This window comes from Palaemon carinicauda, chromosome 19 (genome assembly GCF_036898095.1).
Source record: "Palaemon carinicauda isolate YSFRI2023 chromosome 19, ASM3689809v2, whole genome shotgun sequence".
Taxonomy (NCBI): Eukaryota; Metazoa; Arthropoda; class Malacostraca; order Decapoda; family Palaemonidae; genus Palaemon; species Palaemon carinicauda.
Genome location: NC_090743.1, coordinates 33289471 through 33306970, shown reverse-complemented (window position 1 = coordinate 33306970; position 17500 = coordinate 33289471). Strand labels below are relative to the sequence as shown.

Sequence of the window (17500 nt, the reverse complement as noted above, 5' to 3'; positions counted from 1 at the left end):
GTTTTGGGCCCCTCCAGACAGTTGGGCGCTAGCCAAACATTGGGAATTTTTTTTTCTTTCTTTATATAAATGCATTTAAAACTTGAAAAGTAGAAATACTGTTGATAGATTCATAATCATTCAGAACTTTCAAACTTTTATTGAAAAGTAAGATAATTTGTTGATAAATTCATAATAATTCAAAACTTTCAAACTTTTGTCAAAAAGTAAAAATAATTTGTTGATAAATTCATAATAATTCAAAACTAAAACTTTTATTGAAAAGTATTTTTTTCCTTGAGATATTCATAACCATTCATTACTTAGAATATTTTCTCACTCTGCAATATGTTCAAATACAATGATAATCATTTACTCATTTCTAATTCAGTGTGTATAAAAAATCAATAAAAATATTAGAAAAATGGTCCAGTAGCAATGTCAATGTCTGTCAGGATTGTCGTACTGGTTTCGTTAAGAAATGGTCTGGGCTCTAGTGTAGACAAAGCGATTGGTCTCGGGTTAAAAACTTGAAATAAAGTAAATAAGACCATTTTTTTCCGTTCTGTTATTAATTTTATTACTATTCTCTCTTATCAGGTTCTTTATTATTATTATTATTATTATTATTATTATTATTATTATTATGGGGCTCCAACAACGAAAATATTGGACAACACCTCTATAAAAGTAACATCATCAGTATCATTAAAGCCTTCACTGTCATAACATCATCACCATCTCTAATATTATCATCATTATTGGCGTTTGCGTGAATTCTATACATTTCAAAGATGTTACATTTGTCGAAATGGTGTTAGATGATGGCTTATAGCTTATGGAATATCCCTCTTTCCTCCAGCTATAGAAAATCACGATCTATAGCGGGATTACGTCTATTTCAGTGGAATTACTGTGATTTTCCTGTACGAGTTTATAGCAGGAGGTCATGACATTCAGTCTTTAATGTCAAAGGGCAAATCTCAGATTACAGTTCGCTCGCTTAGTTCAGTTGACTTCTCCCGGTTAAGTTTACGGACTACATTGTTGGATGTCCCTTTACTTTGCCCTTTGTGGATTTGCTGACGGTTCTCCGGTTGTAGCTTTGCATTTGTCATTTGTTAAAGGTTTCTTTCTTGCACTTTCCCCTTTTTGGAATTTATGGGCTGTTGTTTCTCACTTTGCTTGTGACAACTGGTTGTCCTCTGCCTGTACTTTTCCTCTGTTAGTTTATTCGCTCTTCTCTGTGTTTGTGCTTACAGCTTTTAGCTTTGCGACTGTTTATAGAAAATATAATTTGAAGAAACTAATGTACCTGTATATTTCGTCAATAGCTGTAAAGAATAATATCTGGTTTCTCTTTTGCTTTTGTTTTTCTTTCTGAGAATTCATAGTTCTATTTTGATTGTGAGATGCTACCAGCCTGAAATACTATAAGTGGAGAGTTATGGGGTCCTTTGACTGGTCAGACTACTACATTCGATTCTTCTCTCTGGTTACGGTTCATTTTCCTTTTTCCTACACACACACACACCGAATAGTCTGGCCTATTCTTTACATATTCTCCTCTGTCCTCATACACCTAACAACTCTGAGATTACCAAACAATTCTTCTTCACCCAAGGGGTTAACTACTGCACTGTAATTGATCAGTGGCTACTTTCCTCTTGGTAAGGGTAGGAGAGACTTTTTAGCTATGGTAAGCATCTCTTGTAGGACACTCTAAAATCAAACCATTGTTCTCTAGTCTTGGATAATGCTATAGCCTCTGTACCATGGTCTTCCACAGTCTTGGGTTAGAGTTTTCTTGTTTGAGGGTACATTCTGACATACTATTCTATCTAATTTCTCTTCCTCTTGTTTTGTTAGTTTTTTAGTTTGTATAGGAAATATTTGTTTTAATGTTACTGTTCTTAGAATATTTTATTTTTCCTTGTTTCTTTTCTTCACTGGGCTATTTTCTCTGTTATGGCCTCTGGGCTCATAGCATCTGGCTTTTCCAGCTAGGGTTGTAGCTTAGCAAGTAATAATGATAATAATAATAATAATAATAGGACAATCGTCAGTGGCTCGTAATGAGACTAGCAAGCCATTGCAATCCAAAGCATGTTTTAAGCACTTTTGCTTTTTCTCCTTCGCTCAGCTGACTTTCGATACGTCATTTCACTTCAGTTTACATTTTTTTTGGGTATCACTTTTGAAGGTTTTCGTGTGGACTCTTATTCAGTCTAATTTAGTGTGTTTGTTTAATTAGCTTTGAGGTTTTTATACTTTGTATGTTTTGTCCCCCCCCCTTTTTTTTTTTATAAATAATTACGCCTGATGTCTTCATTTCAGTACCTTGGCTTAACATATGCAAAGTATTACCATATTACCTGGAAAAGAATTTATAGGCCTAACAATATTTATAGCTAGAAGGAGTGTTTTTTTTTTTTTCATTCTTTCTTTGATGTAATATTTCTCTGCACAGTGTGTAAGTATTTTCCTTACATATTTGTTCATAAGTTCCTGTCATTGCATTTTCTAAAAATTGTCAGATAACCTAACCAGCTGTTATTATTATTATTATTATTATTATTATTATTATTATTATTATTATTACTTGGTAAGCTACAACCCTAGTTGGAAAGGCAGGATGGTATAACCCCAGGGGCTCCAATAGGGAAAATAGCCCAACTAAGAAAGGAAACAAGAAGAAACGAAATATTTTAAGAACAGTAACAACGTTAAAATAAATATTTCCTATGTAACCTATAAAAAACTTTAACAAAACAAGTGGAAGAGAAATAAAAATAGTGTGCCTGAGTGTAACCCCAATCAAGAGAACTCTAATCTCTAAGACAGTGGAAGGCCATTGTACAGAGGTTATTGCACTACCCAAGACTAGAGAATAATAGTTTGATTTTGGAGCGTCCTCCTAGAAGAGCTGCTTACGATAGCTTAAAGGTCTCTTCTAAGATATTTCAATCAACTTCCAAAGTATGATGTTATTTCATCCTTCATAATTTTTACTGCTTTTAAACTACAATTTCAAGTAGGCCAATCATCAATGCGCAGTGGCTAGCGTGGTGATGAAAATGGCTAAACCCCATTCATGACTAAGGACATGTTTGAGACTTTTGTCCTGCAGTGGATTAGAAATGGCTGCAGTTGTTGTTGTGCAAATAGACATACTCTCTTAACGTGTAAAGAAATTTTTTGAATTATGCATCTTACCGTTATGCCAGACCAGTTCCGATAAGACTTGAGGGCTGACAACAGTGCTATTTGGTTACGAGGAGACAATTGTGTCCGAATTGGTAGCGTCTCTGTCTGGTGTTTGCCAGACGGGGGTTCGAGTCCCACTCAGACTCGTTAGTGCCGTTAGAGTCTGCAACATTACCCTCCTTGTGAGCTAAGGTTGGTGTGTTTGGGGGAGCCTATAGGTCTATCTGTTGAGTCATCAACAGCCATCGCCTGGCCCTCCCTGGTCCTAGCTTGGGCGCTGATCATATAATATATGGTCAGTCTCTAAGGCATTGTCCTGCTTGCTAGGGCAATGTCACTGTCCCTTGCCTCTGCCATTCATGAGCGACCTTTAAAAACGAATAGATTGGAAATCGCTGAAACTTCAGAAGTTCAAACTTGCAGCGAATGTTTTTATGTTGAACAGGCTGATATGTTTCTCTTCGTATTTTGTCTATAACAAACCTCTTTTAACGTTGTTACTGATCTTAAGCTATTATATATTTTAAATCATTACTTCATATATATTGTTCTGTCTTGTTTCTCTTCCTATTGTTTTGTTAAAGTTTTCATAGTTTATATAGGAAATATTTATTTCAATGTTGTTACTGTTCTTAAAAGATTTAATTTTTCCTTGTTTCCTTTCCTCACTGGGCTATTTTCCATGTTGTAGCCCCTTGGGCTCATAGCATCTTGCTTTTCTAACTAGGGTTGTAGCTTAACAAGTAATAATAATAATAATAATAATAATAATAATAATAATATTGCCTTTCCTCAACTGGGCTATTTTCCCTGTGGTTTATAGCTTACTGTTTTTCCAACTCAGGTTGTAGCTTAATAATGATGATGATGATATTCTACTTTCATTTACCTATTTCGTGAGTGGTATATGAAGTCTTTAATTTCCCTTAAAAATTATAGCTGGTAAAACTCTGTCCATTTGATATCGTTAGAATATTTCTGTATCTAATCAAACGTATTAATTTTCCATCGTATAAATGGGAGAAAAAGCGGACGGTAAGAATTTTATATTCGTTTTCATAAAATCAAAAGCCTTTTGATAGTTTATATATGAAATATTTGTTTTAATGGTGGTAATGTTTTTAGAATATTTTATTTTAATTGTTCGTTACTTCTTATATCGCTTATTTATTTCCTTATTTCCTTTCCTCAATGGGCTATTTTTTCCTGTTGGAGCCCTTGGGCTTAGAACATTTTTCTTTTCCAACTAGGGATGTACCTTAGCTAATAATAATAATAATGATAATGATAATGATAATATTGGAGAAGCTCTAACAATTCCCGTTAATCTCTGTTTTTACAGTGGAGAAATTAGAAAAGAAGTTCAAATTATAAATTTCAGTCTCAAGCTGGAGATTAATAAAATTGAGAATCAAAATTACATTTGAATACAAAGAAAAATTCCCAAACTCTCGAAATAAAAATGAATAAATAATGAAATTGAAATATTTGAATAGAGACAAAAAAAAAAAGTCTTATAAAATTGAAGTAATTGTCATACACAGAAAAAAAAAGTCTTAAACACTTAAAACTTTAGATTGATGAAAACGAGAATCGAAATTATATTTTTATAGAAAAAAGTCATACTCTTGCTAAGAAATGAATTCTTAATTAAATTGAAATAATAGACATATAGAGAAAAAAGTCTGAATCTTTTGAATTGAAAGAAAAACTATGGTAGATTGAATTTGAAATAAAAGGGAATGAAAAATAGAATTCAAATAATAGTTACATAGAAGAAAAAAAAGGCTTAATCTCCTGAATTAGAAAAAAAAGAGGATAGATTGCATATGAAATAAAAGTGAATGAATTATAGAATTAAAATAATAAACATATAGAGAAAAATAAGTCTTAATTTCTTGAAAAAAAACAAACAAGGATATATTGTATATGAAATAAAAGTGAATGGAATATAGAATTCGAATAATAGTTACATAAAGCTAAAAAGTCTTAATATCTTAAAAAAAAAGATATATTGTATTTGAAATAAAAGTGAAGGGAATATAGAATTCAAATAATAGACATATAGAGAAAAGTCTTAATCTCATAAAAAAACAAGGATATATTGTATTAGAAATAAAAGTGTATGGAATATAGAATTAAAATAATAGACATATAGAGGAGAAACTCTTAATCTCTTGAAAAAACAAACAAGGTTAAATTGTATTTGAAATAAAAGTGAATGGAATATAAAGTTCAAATAATAGTTACATAGAGGTAAAAAGTCTTAATCTCTTTAAAAAACGAGAATGTATTGCATATGAAATAAAAGTGAATGAAATGTAGAATTAAAATAATAGACATAGAGAAAAAAAAATTTTAATCTCTTGAAAAAAAAACAAGGATATATTGTACTTGAAATAAAAGTGAATGGAATATAGACTTCAAATAATAGTTACATAAAGGTAAAAAGTCTTAATCTCTTGAAAAAAAACAAGGATATATTGTATTTGAAATAAAAGTGAATGGAACAGAATTCAAATAATAGTTACATATAAGTTGAAAGTCTTAATCTCTTAAAATAGAAAAAAACCTAGGATAGATTGCATATGAAATAAAAGTGAATGAAAAATAGAATTCAAATAATAGACATATAGAAAAATTCTTAATATCTTAAAAAACAAAACAAGGATATATTGTACTTGAAATAAAAGTGAATGAAAAATAGAATTCAAATAATAGACATATAGAAAAATTCTTAATATCTTAAAAAACAAAACAAGGATATATTGTATTTGAAAAAAAAGTGAATGGAATATAGAATTCATATAATAGACACATAGAAAAATTCTTAATCTCTTAACAAAACAAAACAAGGATATATTGTACTTGAAATAAAAGTGAATGAAAAATAGAATTCAAATAATAGACATATAGAAAAATTCTTAATCTCTTAAAAAAACAAAACAAGGATATATTGTATTTGAAAAAAAAGTGAATGGAATATAGAATTCATATAATAGACACATAGAAAAATTCTTAATCTCTTAACAAAACAAAACAAGGATATATTGTACTTGAAATAAAAGTGAATGAAAAATAGAATTCAAATAATAGACATATAGAAAAATTCTTAATCTCTTAAAAAAACAAAACAAGGATATATTGTACTTGAAATAAAAGTGAATGGAATATAGAATTCATATAATAGACATATAGAAAAATTCTTAATCTCTTAAAAAAACAAAACAAGGATATATTGTACTTGAAATAAAAGTAAATGAAAAATAGAATTCAAATAGACATTAGGGAAATTCTTAATCTCTTAAAAAAACAAAACAAGGATATATTGTACTTGAAATAAAAGTGAATGGAATATAGAATTCAAATAATAGTTACATAGAAGTAAAAAGTCTAAATCTCTTGCAATAAAAAAGGACTAGGGTAGATTGTATTTGAAGATCTAAATATGGAAATGCAGGAATCGGCTTCGTAGGCAATGAATAAAACAGGCCTTCGACAAAGCGCCTTAACGCCTTGCTTTACATATTCTTCTCTCCTGATCCTGGAGTTTCCCATTTTTTCTTCCATAATCACATCTCTTTTCTTTTAATTCTATTTTATTTCACGGGTTGTAAAGATGGAAATAGAATAAAAGATAAGGATAAGGCGAGGGTAAATTTTTAGATTTCTCTCTCTCTCTCTCTCTCTCTCTCTCTCTCTCTCTCTCTCTCTCTCTCTCATAGGTGAGGACAATGATGTAGACAGGTTTCTTTATTATTATTATTGTTATTATTGTTTTTATTATTTATTATTATTATTATCATTATTATTATCATTATTATTATTATTATTATCATTATTATTATTTTGCAGTTTTTATAGTTAATATATGAATTGTTGATAACTTCTGTTGTAGTTTATTTATTTCCTTTCCTCACTAGGCTATTTTTCCTGCTGGAGCCCATGTGCTTAGGCGTATAGCTATTAATAATAATAATAATAATGATAACAATAATAATAATAATAATAATTATAATGATGATGATGATGATGATGATGATGATAAAAAAAATGAATAATAATAATAATAATAATAATAATAATAATAATAATAATAATAATAATAATAATAATAATAATAATAATAACACAAGCCAGCAGGAAGAGCAGACAATTACTGAAAAATTAATAATAAAGAAAAGACAATATAAATAGCAATGTAAAATTGACAAGCTAAAAGACATGAAAAGCATGCGACGAGATTAACTACAGATTGCCACTTAACTGTCGTGGGTTTCTATTAGAGGTGGCAAGAAAGGAGAAGAGATAAAAAGTGTTAGCGGTTGTAAGCTGTCATATATAAATATTTTTTATGCCAAACCCTCCAGGAGATAATCTTAACACTGAGATGGAATATCTTATCAGATCTCTCTCTCTCTCTCTCTCTCTCTCTCTCTCTCTCTCTCTCTCTCTCTGTCTGTCTTAAGCCCAGCTTGCATACTCACACGTCCTACAAAAATGTTATACAGAATTCCTAATATTTATTACAAAAAACTCTTCTTGCCAGAAGCATTAAAGTCAAAGGTCTTGAGTCGTAAATTACATGTAATGGAGTCGTTCCATTAAGGAAGATAAATTTGAAATTGCGGCGAAAATGGATATGGTCGAATTCTAGAGTCTAGACAATGGTTAAATTCTTGATATCACTAAATTAAGTTTTTTTTCTGGATATAAATTTTCCATAGAAGAGCCTTATTTTATGGGTAGTTTTCTTACAATTCTTATTCTCGGCTTTTTCCCAATTTTGAGGCTTTTAATTCGTCTCTCTCTCTCTCTCTCTCTCTCTCTCTCTCTCTCTCTCTCTCTCTCTCTCTCTCTCTCTCTCTCTCTCTCTCTCTCTCTCTTAGCTGCAGATTGGGCACCTGTTACAAGCGGAGTACCTCAAGGATCCGTCTTTGACCCTTTGCTACTTCTGATCTACATTAACGACATAGATTTAGTAAAATAGCCAAATTTGCCGACGATACTAAACTAGGCTTAAATACTGCGAACTCAGAAGACGTAGAAGCACTTAGAGAGGATCTAATTGAGTTGAGCGAATGGTCTGAAAATGTCAAATGCCTTTCAACTGTGGAAAAGGCAAAGTTATGCATATAGCTTATAGTAACCCACAATCAGATTACTCACTGCTAGGTAATGGAATAGAAAGAATGGACCAGGAGGAAGATCTCGGTATTATTATCAGCAAGGATTTGAAGTTCACCAAACAGAGCATAAGAACTGAAAAGAAAGCACAAAAATTAATAGGTTACATAATAAGACAAATACAGAACCAAAGACACTACTACAGCTGTCCACATCACTAATAAGACCCCATCTAGAATACGGGGTCCAATTCTGGGCTCCAAGTATTCAGGATATAGATAGACTGGAAGCAGTTCAAGTTAGGGCCACCAAACTAGTTCCAACACTAAGGCAATTTAGATATAGACGAAGGATGGAACGTTGGAATTTATTTGATCTACAAATTCGACGACTAAGGGGACAGTTAATAGAGGATTCAACAATCTTCTCACGCTTAGCACAAATCAGTCCAGAGGTAACGAATACAACCTGGAATTGAAAAGATACAACACAACTCAATGTGGCAATTTCTTTATATACAAAATAGCAAATACTTGGAATAGACTTCCAGCATATGTAGTAAACAGTAACGCGGTAAACAAGTTCGAAGAATAAGTTAGACAAGATCATAAGAACTCTAAATGCTTAAAGTAAATCGCGTTACCAAAGACCAAGTGGAGTCTCCGCGGTTGGACTGAAAAGTCTTTGACAGATCCAAAATCCTTGCAACTCCTTGTAATACTCTCTCTCTCTCTCTCTCTCTCTCTCTCTCTCTCTCTCCTCTCTCTCTCTCTCTCTCTCTCTCTCTCTCTCTCTCTCTCGGACCGGATTTACCATATCATATCACTAGTATCAGTCTCTTGAATTCTGTTCCAAATTTAAAATTGATATCATTATCATCATCACAAGTGGTCACAATAAAACATTCATAACGACGTCTGACTTCTTTACTTCGTATTCGAAAAAGAACATCTAAGAGGTTATTTTGGCTTCTAATGACTTGTTAAGAAAACATTCTGGATAACAGAAATGTTAGAACTTATATCACTACCTCTTTAAGGAAACATTCTAGAGAACAAAAAAGTCGTAGCATCTTTATGAAGGCCAAAATCTACCTTATAGAAATATATATTTTCTTTGTTCTTAATTGCTTAGACCGAGAAAAATACTTTCCATCCCTTCATTATAAAACTTTTACTAAGCACCGAAGATTTTAAGACTTGTTACGGAGCCTTTACAAAAGCTGATGAAGGAAGATACAAATACGCGATGAAAGTAGCTCGAATATGTGGAAACGTCCCTGACTGGTGATTGCTAGACTGGGGTTCGAGTCCCGCTCAAACTCGTTAGTTTCTTTGGTCGCTGCAACCTCACCATCCCTGTGAGCTAAGGATGGGGACTTTGTGGGAGCTCATGGGTCTATCTTCTGAGTTATCAGCAGTCATTGCTTGTCTCTCTTTGGTCCTAGCGTGGGTGGAGAGGGGCCTTGGGTGCTGATCATATGTGTATATGGTCAGTCTGTAGGGCATTGTCCTGCTCGACAGGGCAATGTAAGTGTCCTTTGCCCTTGTCATTCGTGAGCTGCCTTTAAAACCTTTGTGTGAGAACATCATTTGTCATATCCGTTAAATTCATGAAAGAATTCATATAATTCGTCGAGAACAACCTGTTGTTACCGGAGATTTACTACAGCAAGGAATCTTCAGCTGTCACCTTCATCATCATCTACACCTATTGACGCAAATGGCCTCGGTTAGATTTCACCAGTCGTCTCTATCTTGGGCTTTTAATTCAATACTTCTTCATTGAGCATCTTCAGCTGTGCATGAATGTGTGCTTAGAAACTAATGTCACATTTAAATCACCTTTTGTGTTTTAATTCCAGTTCGCAATCTCAATTTTAATCACCTTTTGTGTTTTAATTCCAGTTTACAATTACAATTTCAAACACCTTATGTGTTTTAATTCCAGTTCACAATCTCAATTTTAATCACCTGTTGTGTATTAATTCCAGTGCAGAAAATTGCCAAATTATTTAGAATTGTATGAGGACATAAATGCCTAAGTTTTTGTTGTTGAGAGAGAAAGAGAGAGAGAGAGAGAGAGAGAGAGAGAGAGAGAGAGAGAGAGAGAGAAAGAGAGAGAGAGAGCTCCAGGAAGTTGAGAGAGAAAGGAAAGTGAAAGTTAGAAAATATAAAGATGTAAATGTTATTTAATGGTGAGAGAGAGAGAGAGAGAGAGAGAGAGAGAGAGAGAGAGAGAGAGAGAGAGAGAGAGAGAGAGAGAGAGAGAGAGAGAGAGAACTAGATGAGAAATCTTTGATATGAAAAAAGACCCCAAATGCATTTTTGACATAGAAAACCTTTTCAAAGCAACTTGAAGTTCAAAGTATCATCTATTCTTGGCAACCAAGTCATCTTTTATTCAAAGCATTAGGATGACGTTTCGAAATTTTTATTCTGAGTTTCGTGTTCAGAAATGCTGTGCAATCTGCCCTTACCTTATAAAGAGGATAGACTGAAAGTAAGGAAAAAGAAGAATTGTACCCTTCCTTTGAGGAGTGCATATGAACGTTTGTCTGAAGGATTTCTTTTTCAGGATTTTGCCTCCAGGGAAAAGGAGAGAGAGAGAGAGGAGAGAGAGAGAGAGAGAGAGAGAGAGAGAGAGAGAGAGAGAGAGAGAGAGAGAGAGAGGCCTTCTAGGAAGTTAAGAGAGATAAGAAAGTGAAAGTTAGAAAATATAAATGGTATTTAATGAAGAGAGAGAGAGAGAGAGAGAGAGAGAGAGAGAGAGAGAGAGAGAGAGAGAGAGAGAGAGACCTCCAAGAAGTTTAAGGAGAAAGGAAAGAGGAGGGCAAAAGATAGAAAGAAAAAATGATATACTATAAAATGGAAAATAGAGCGAGAGGATATGGATGGTGGGACAGCCCACGAGAAGGAGAGTGAATGAAATAAAAGAAGGCAAGAGACGAGGTAGGCATAACTAGCTTTTTTCCTTTTAGTTTTATTGCTTTTCATATAGTTTATTTATTTCCTTAGTTCCTCTCCTTACTGGGCTTTTTTCCCTGTTGGAGCCCTTGGGGATATAGCATCCTGCTTTTCTAACTAGTGTTGTAGCTTAGCTAATAATAATAATAATAATAATAATGATGATAATAATAATATCCCTTTAATCAATTGATACGAAAAAAATCAAACCTATCAAATGGTAAAACAACCCCAAAGGGACATCCTGTCATTTTCTATATCCAAAGGGACCATCCTGTCATTTTATATATCCAAAGGCATCATCCTGTCATTTTCTATATTCAAAGGGACCATCCTGTCATTTTCTATATTCAAAGGGACCATCCTGTCATTTTCTATATTCAAAGGGACCATCCTGTCATTTTCTATATTCAAAGGGACCATCCTGTCAATTTCTATATACAAAGGGACCATCCTGTCATTTTCTATATCCAACAGGACCATCTTCTTATTTTCTATATCCAAAGGGACCATCCTGTCTTTTTCTATATCCAAAGGGACCATCCAGTTATTTTCTATATCCAAAGGGACCATCCTGTAATTTTCTATATCGAAATGTACCATCATGTCATTTTTTTTATATCCAAAGGGACCATCCTGTCATTTCTATATCCAAAGGGACCATCCTGTTATTTTCTATATCCAAAGGGACCATCCTGTCATTTTCTACATCAAAAAGGACCTTCCTGTAATTTTCTGTATCCAAAGGGACCATCCTGTCATTTTCTATATTCAAAGGGACCATCCTGTACTTTTCTATATCCAAAGGAACCATCCTGTAATTTTCTATATCCAAAGGGACCATCCTGTTATTTTCTATATCCAAAGGGACCATCCTGTGATTTTCTATATCCAAAAGGACCATCCTGTTATTTTCTATATCCAAAGGAACCATCCTGTTATTTTCTATATCCAAAGGGACCATCCTGTTATTTTCTATATCCAAAGGGACCATCCTGTAATTTTCTATATCCAAAGGGACCATCCTCTAATTTTCTATATAGAAAGGGACCGCCCTGTTATTTTCTATATCCAAAGGGACCATCCTGTTATTTTCTATATCCAAAGGGACCATCCGGTCATTTTCTATATCCAAAGGTACCAACCTGTCATTTTCTATATCAAAAGGGACAATCCTGTCATTTTTCATATCCGAAGGGACCTTCCTGTAATTTTCTATATCCAAAGGGACCATCCTGTTATTTTTTATATCCAAAGGGACCATCCTGTCATTTTTTTATATCTGAAGGGACCATCCTGTAATTTTCTACATCCAAAGGGACCACCCTGTCATTTTCTATATCGAAATGGACCATCCTGTCATTTTTTATATCCAAAGGGACCATCCTGTAAATTTCAATATCCAAATTGACCATCCTGTCATTTTCTATATCCAAAGGAACCATCCTGTCATTTTTTATATCCAAAGGGACTATCCTGTCATTTTCTATATCCAAAGGGACCATCCTGTAATTTTTTATATCCAAAGGGACCATCCTGTCATTTCTTATATCCTAAGGGACCATCCTGTCATTTTTTTTTATATCCAAAGGGACCAACCTTTTATTTTCTATAACCAAAGGGACCATCCTGTCCTTTTCTATATCCAAAGGGACCATCCTGTTATTTTTTATATCCAAAGGGACCATCCTGTTATTTTCTATATCCAAAGGGACCATCCTGTCATTTTCTATATCCAAAGGGACCATCCTGTTATTTTCTATATCCAAAGGGACCATCCTGTAATTTTCTATATCCAAAGGGACCATCCTGTTATTTTTTATATCCAAAGGGACCATCCTGTTATTTTCTATATCCAAAGGGACCATCCTGTCATTTTCTATATCCAAAGGGACCATCCTGTAATTTTTTATATCCAAAGGGACCATCCTGTCATTTCTTATATCCTAAGGGACCATCCTGTCATTTTTTTTATATCCAAAGGGACCAACCTTTTATTTTCTATAACCAAAGGGACCATCCTGTCCTTTTCTATATCCAAAGGGACCATCCTGTTATTTTTTATATCCAAAGGGACCATCCTGTTATTTCCTATATCCAAAGGGACCATCCTGTCATTTTCTATATCCAAAGGGACCATCCTGTTATTTTTTATATCCAAAGGGACCATCCTGTTATTTTCTATATCCAAAGGGACCATCCTGTCATTTTCTATATCCAAAGGGACCATCCTGTTATTTCCTATATCCAAAGGGACCATCCTGTCATTTTCTATATCCAAAGGGACCATCCTGTTATTTCCTATATCCAAAGGGACCATCCTGTAATTTTCTATATCCAAAGGGACCATCCTGTTATTTTGTCACTCGTAAGGGACCAACCTCTCATTTTCTATATCCAAAGGGACCATCCTCTAATTTTCTATATCCAAAGTCACCATCCTGTAATTTTCTATATCCAAATGGACCATCCTATCATTTTCTATATCCAAAGGGACCATCTTGTCATTTTGTCTATTGAAAGGGACCAACATCTCATTTTCTATATCGAAAGGGACCATCCTGTATTTTCTATATCCAAAGGGACCATCCCGTTATTTTCTATATCCAAAGGGACCATCCTGTTATTTTTTATATCCAAAGGGACCATCCTGTCATTTTTTTTAGCCAAAGGGACCATCCTGTAATTTTCTATATCCAAAGGGACCACCCTGTCATTTTCTGTATCGAAATGGACCATCCTGTCATTTTTTATATCCAAAGGGACCATACTGTAAATTTCAATATCCAAATGGACCATCCTGTCATTTTCTATATCCAAAGGAACCATCCTGTAATTTTTTATATCCAAAGGGACTATCCTGTCATTTTCTATATCCAAAGGGACCATCCTGTAATTTTTTATATTCAAAGGGACCATCCTGTCATTTTTTATATCCTAAGGGACCAACCTGTTATTTTCTATAACCAAAGGGACCATCCTGTCATTTTCTATATCCAAAGGGACCATCCTGTTATTTTTTATATCCAAAGGGACCATCCAGTCATTTTCTATATCCAAAGGGACCATCCTGTTATTTTCCATATCCAAAGGGACCATCCTGTCATTTTCTATATCCAAAGGGACCATCCTGTTATTTCCTATATCCAAAGGGACCATTCTGTAATTTTCTATATCCAAAGGGACCATCCTGTTATTTTGTCTATCGTAAGGGACCAACCTCTCATTTTCTATATCCAAAGGGACCATCCTCTAATTTTCTATATCCAAAGTGACCATCCTGTAATTTTCTATATCCAAATGGACCATCCTATCATTTTCTATATCCAAAGGGACCATGTTGTCATTTTGTCTATTGAAAGGGACCAACCTCTCATTTTCTATATCCAAAGGGACCATCCTGTATTTTCTATATCCAAAGGGACCATCCCGTTATTTTCTATATCCAAAGGGACCATCCTTTTATTTTCTATGTTCAAAGGGACCATCCTGTCATTTTGTCTATCAAAAGGGACCATCCTTTCATTTTCTATATCCAAAGGGATCATCCTGTAATTTTTTTATATCCGAAGGGACCATCCTGTCTTTTTTTATATCCAAAGGGACCATCCTGTTATTTTCTATATCCAAAGGGACCATCCTGTCTTTTTTTATATCCAAAGGGACCATCCTGGTATTTTCTATATCCAAAGGGACCACCCTGTCATTTTCTATACCCAAAGGGACCATCCTGTCATTTTTATATCTAATGGCACCATCCTGTTATTTTCTATATCCAAAGGGACCATCCTCTCATTTTCTATATCCAAAAGGACCATCCTGTCATTTTCTATACCCAAAGGGACCATCCTGTCATTTTCTATACCCAAAGGGACCGTCCTGTCATTTTTTTATATCCAAGGGGACCATCCTGTCATTTTCTATATCCAAAGGGACCAACCTGTCATTTTCTATATCCCAAGGGATCAACCTGTCATTTTCTATATCCCAAGGGACCATCCAGTTATTTTCTATATCCAAAGGGACCAACCTGTCATTTTCTATATCCCAAGGGATCAACCTGTCATTTTCTATATCCGAAGGGACCATCCTGTCATTTTTTATTTCCAAAGAGACCATCCTGTCATTTTTTATATCCGGAGGGACCATCCTGTCATTTTTTATATCTGAAGGGACCATCCTGTCATTTTCTATATCCAAAGGGACCATCCTGTCATTTTCTATATCCAAAGGGACCATCCTGTCATTATTTATATGCAAAGGGACCATCCTGTAATTTTCTATGTTCAAATGGACCATCCTGTCACTTTTTATATCCAAAGGGGCCATCCTGTAATTTTTTATTTCCAAAGAGACCATCCTGTCATTTTTTTATATCCGGAGGGACCATCCTGTCATTTTTTATATCTGAAGGGACCATCCTGTCATTTTCTATATCCAAAGGGACCATCCTGTCATTTTCTATATCCAAAGGGACCATCCTGTCATTATTTATATGCAAAGGGACCATCCTGTAATTTTCTATGTTCAAATGGACCATCCTGTCACTTTTTATATCCAAAGGGGCCATCCTGTAATTTTCTATATCCAATGGGACCATCCGGTAATTTTCTATATCAAAAGGGACAATCCTGTAATTTTCTATATCCAAAGGAACCATCCTGTCATTTTTTATTTCCAAAGGGACGATCCTGTTATTTTCTATATCAAAAGGGACCATCCTGTAATTTTCTATATCCAAAGAGACCATCCTGTCATTTTTTATATCCAAATGGACCATCCTGTCATTTCTTATATCCAAAGGGACCATCCGGTAATTTTCTATATCCAAAGGGACCATCCTGTCATTTTTATAGCCAAAGGGATTATCCTGTAATTTTCTATATCCAAAAGGACCATCCTGTTATTTTCTATTTCCAAAGGGGCCATCATGTCATTTTTTTTTTTATCAAAAGGGACTATCCTGTTATTTCCTATATCAGTTCAATATTAATTACTTTTAGAATTGGACATTATTTATCTGTTTTTATATTTTGAATTTGAAGATAAACGGTGTTTAAGATACTTAAATTAGGTCATGTTTCGTAATAGTAACAAATAAAATTATAGTAATATTGGTAAGAGGCCAATTTGATTTGGATATTAGGAGAAATATAATATATACTCCTCCTAATATCTAGATTCTCTCTATACCTAGGGATTAGAGACCCAAGGTGGAATCAACTCAAAGATAATAGATTCTGGTCGGCGGGGAATCGAACCTCCGCCCAAGAAACTGATGTTCCATTGACTTGGCAACTCAACCACAGAGATAAAAGTAGATAACGTTAGAGAACTATCGAGTAAAAGTGATTACTGTGTAAACAATTTTTGATGCGTGCATTGAAATAATTTTAATTCAGATAATTGTAATTACAATCATTCTGTTTAATTTTTCTAGACACGTGTTTCTTAACAGATGACAGATTATTAAGATATTATTACAAGTAAATTCACTTATTTTCATTGCATCATTTTTTCAGTTATCAATTTTTTTTCTTTACTTTTGCTATTCTCCGTAAATTAAAAAAAAATCATCCCTATTAAATGCTTTACAGTAATTCAGTTGAATTTTTTTTAACATCTTTTATTCTTAACAGATGACAAATGATCATGATTTAGATGAGTAAATTCCCTTGTTTTCATCCAACAATTTTCACTTATCAATTCTTTTTTTTTTACCTTCGTGATTCTCCGTAAATAAAAAAAAAAAAAAGAAATCCTTATCCAATGCTTTGCCAAAGCCAATCGGATCACTTTAAACATTTTTGGTATTTCAGTATTTTTATAATTTCAAATTTTACTGTGTTAAAAAGCCTGAAAATTATACACTATATCTAGAATGTATCTTACCTTGAAAAGGGGAATCGGGAATTCAGGTTTGATTTCGTACTTATGTTTTGACATGAACGTAATTACTCGAATGAGTAGAAAAGAATTTTCTCATGAATGAACTCCCTTTTTTTCCATTCATTTAGAGAAAGCACACGTGGTGGTGAATCCAAGGCTTTGTCTTAGACTTTTGCCGAGGGATCCAATGTAATTTGACCGTCCTGAGTTGCTTGCTCAAGGAAAAAAGTAAGGAAAGGAAAAGGTATATATTCTCTCTCTCTCTCTCTCTCTCTCTCTCTCTCTCTCTCTCTCTCTCTCTCTCTCTCTCTCTCTCTCTCTCTCTCTCTTTG

General features: G+C 33.8%; 3 protein-coding genes across 3 annotated transcripts; all 3 read right to left on the bottom strand.

Moving 5' to 3' along the window:
• Positions 1-12547: 12547 nt before the first annotated feature.
• LOC137658950 (uncharacterized) lies at positions 12548-13629 on the bottom strand. Its single transcript, XM_068394061.1, has 3 exons — positions 13271-13629; positions 12879-13178; positions 12548-12785 (listed from the first exon to the last, which is right to left on the bottom strand). The coding sequence occupies exons 1-3, from the start codon at positions 13627-13629 to the stop codon at positions 12548-12550; spliced, it is 897 nt and encodes a 298-aa protein (XP_068250162.1).
• A 191-nt stretch (positions 13630-13820) lies between these two features.
• Positions 13821-14528, bottom strand: LOC137658948 (dynein heavy chain-like protein 2). Its single transcript, XM_068394060.1, has 2 exons — positions 14230-14528; positions 13821-14109 (listed from the first exon to the last, which is right to left on the bottom strand). Exons 1-2 carry the CDS (start codon positions 14526-14528, stop codon positions 13821-13823), a joined length of 588 nt encoding a protein of 195 aa, XP_068250161.1.
• Positions 14529-15642: 1114 nt separating this feature from the next.
• On the bottom strand, positions 15643-16119 carry LOC137658947 (rhoptry surface protein CERLI2-like). Its single transcript, XM_068394059.1, has one exon. It carries the CDS (start codon positions 16117-16119, stop codon positions 15643-15645), a length of 477 nt encoding a protein of 158 aa, XP_068250160.1.
• Positions 16120-17500: the final 1381 nt, after the last annotated feature.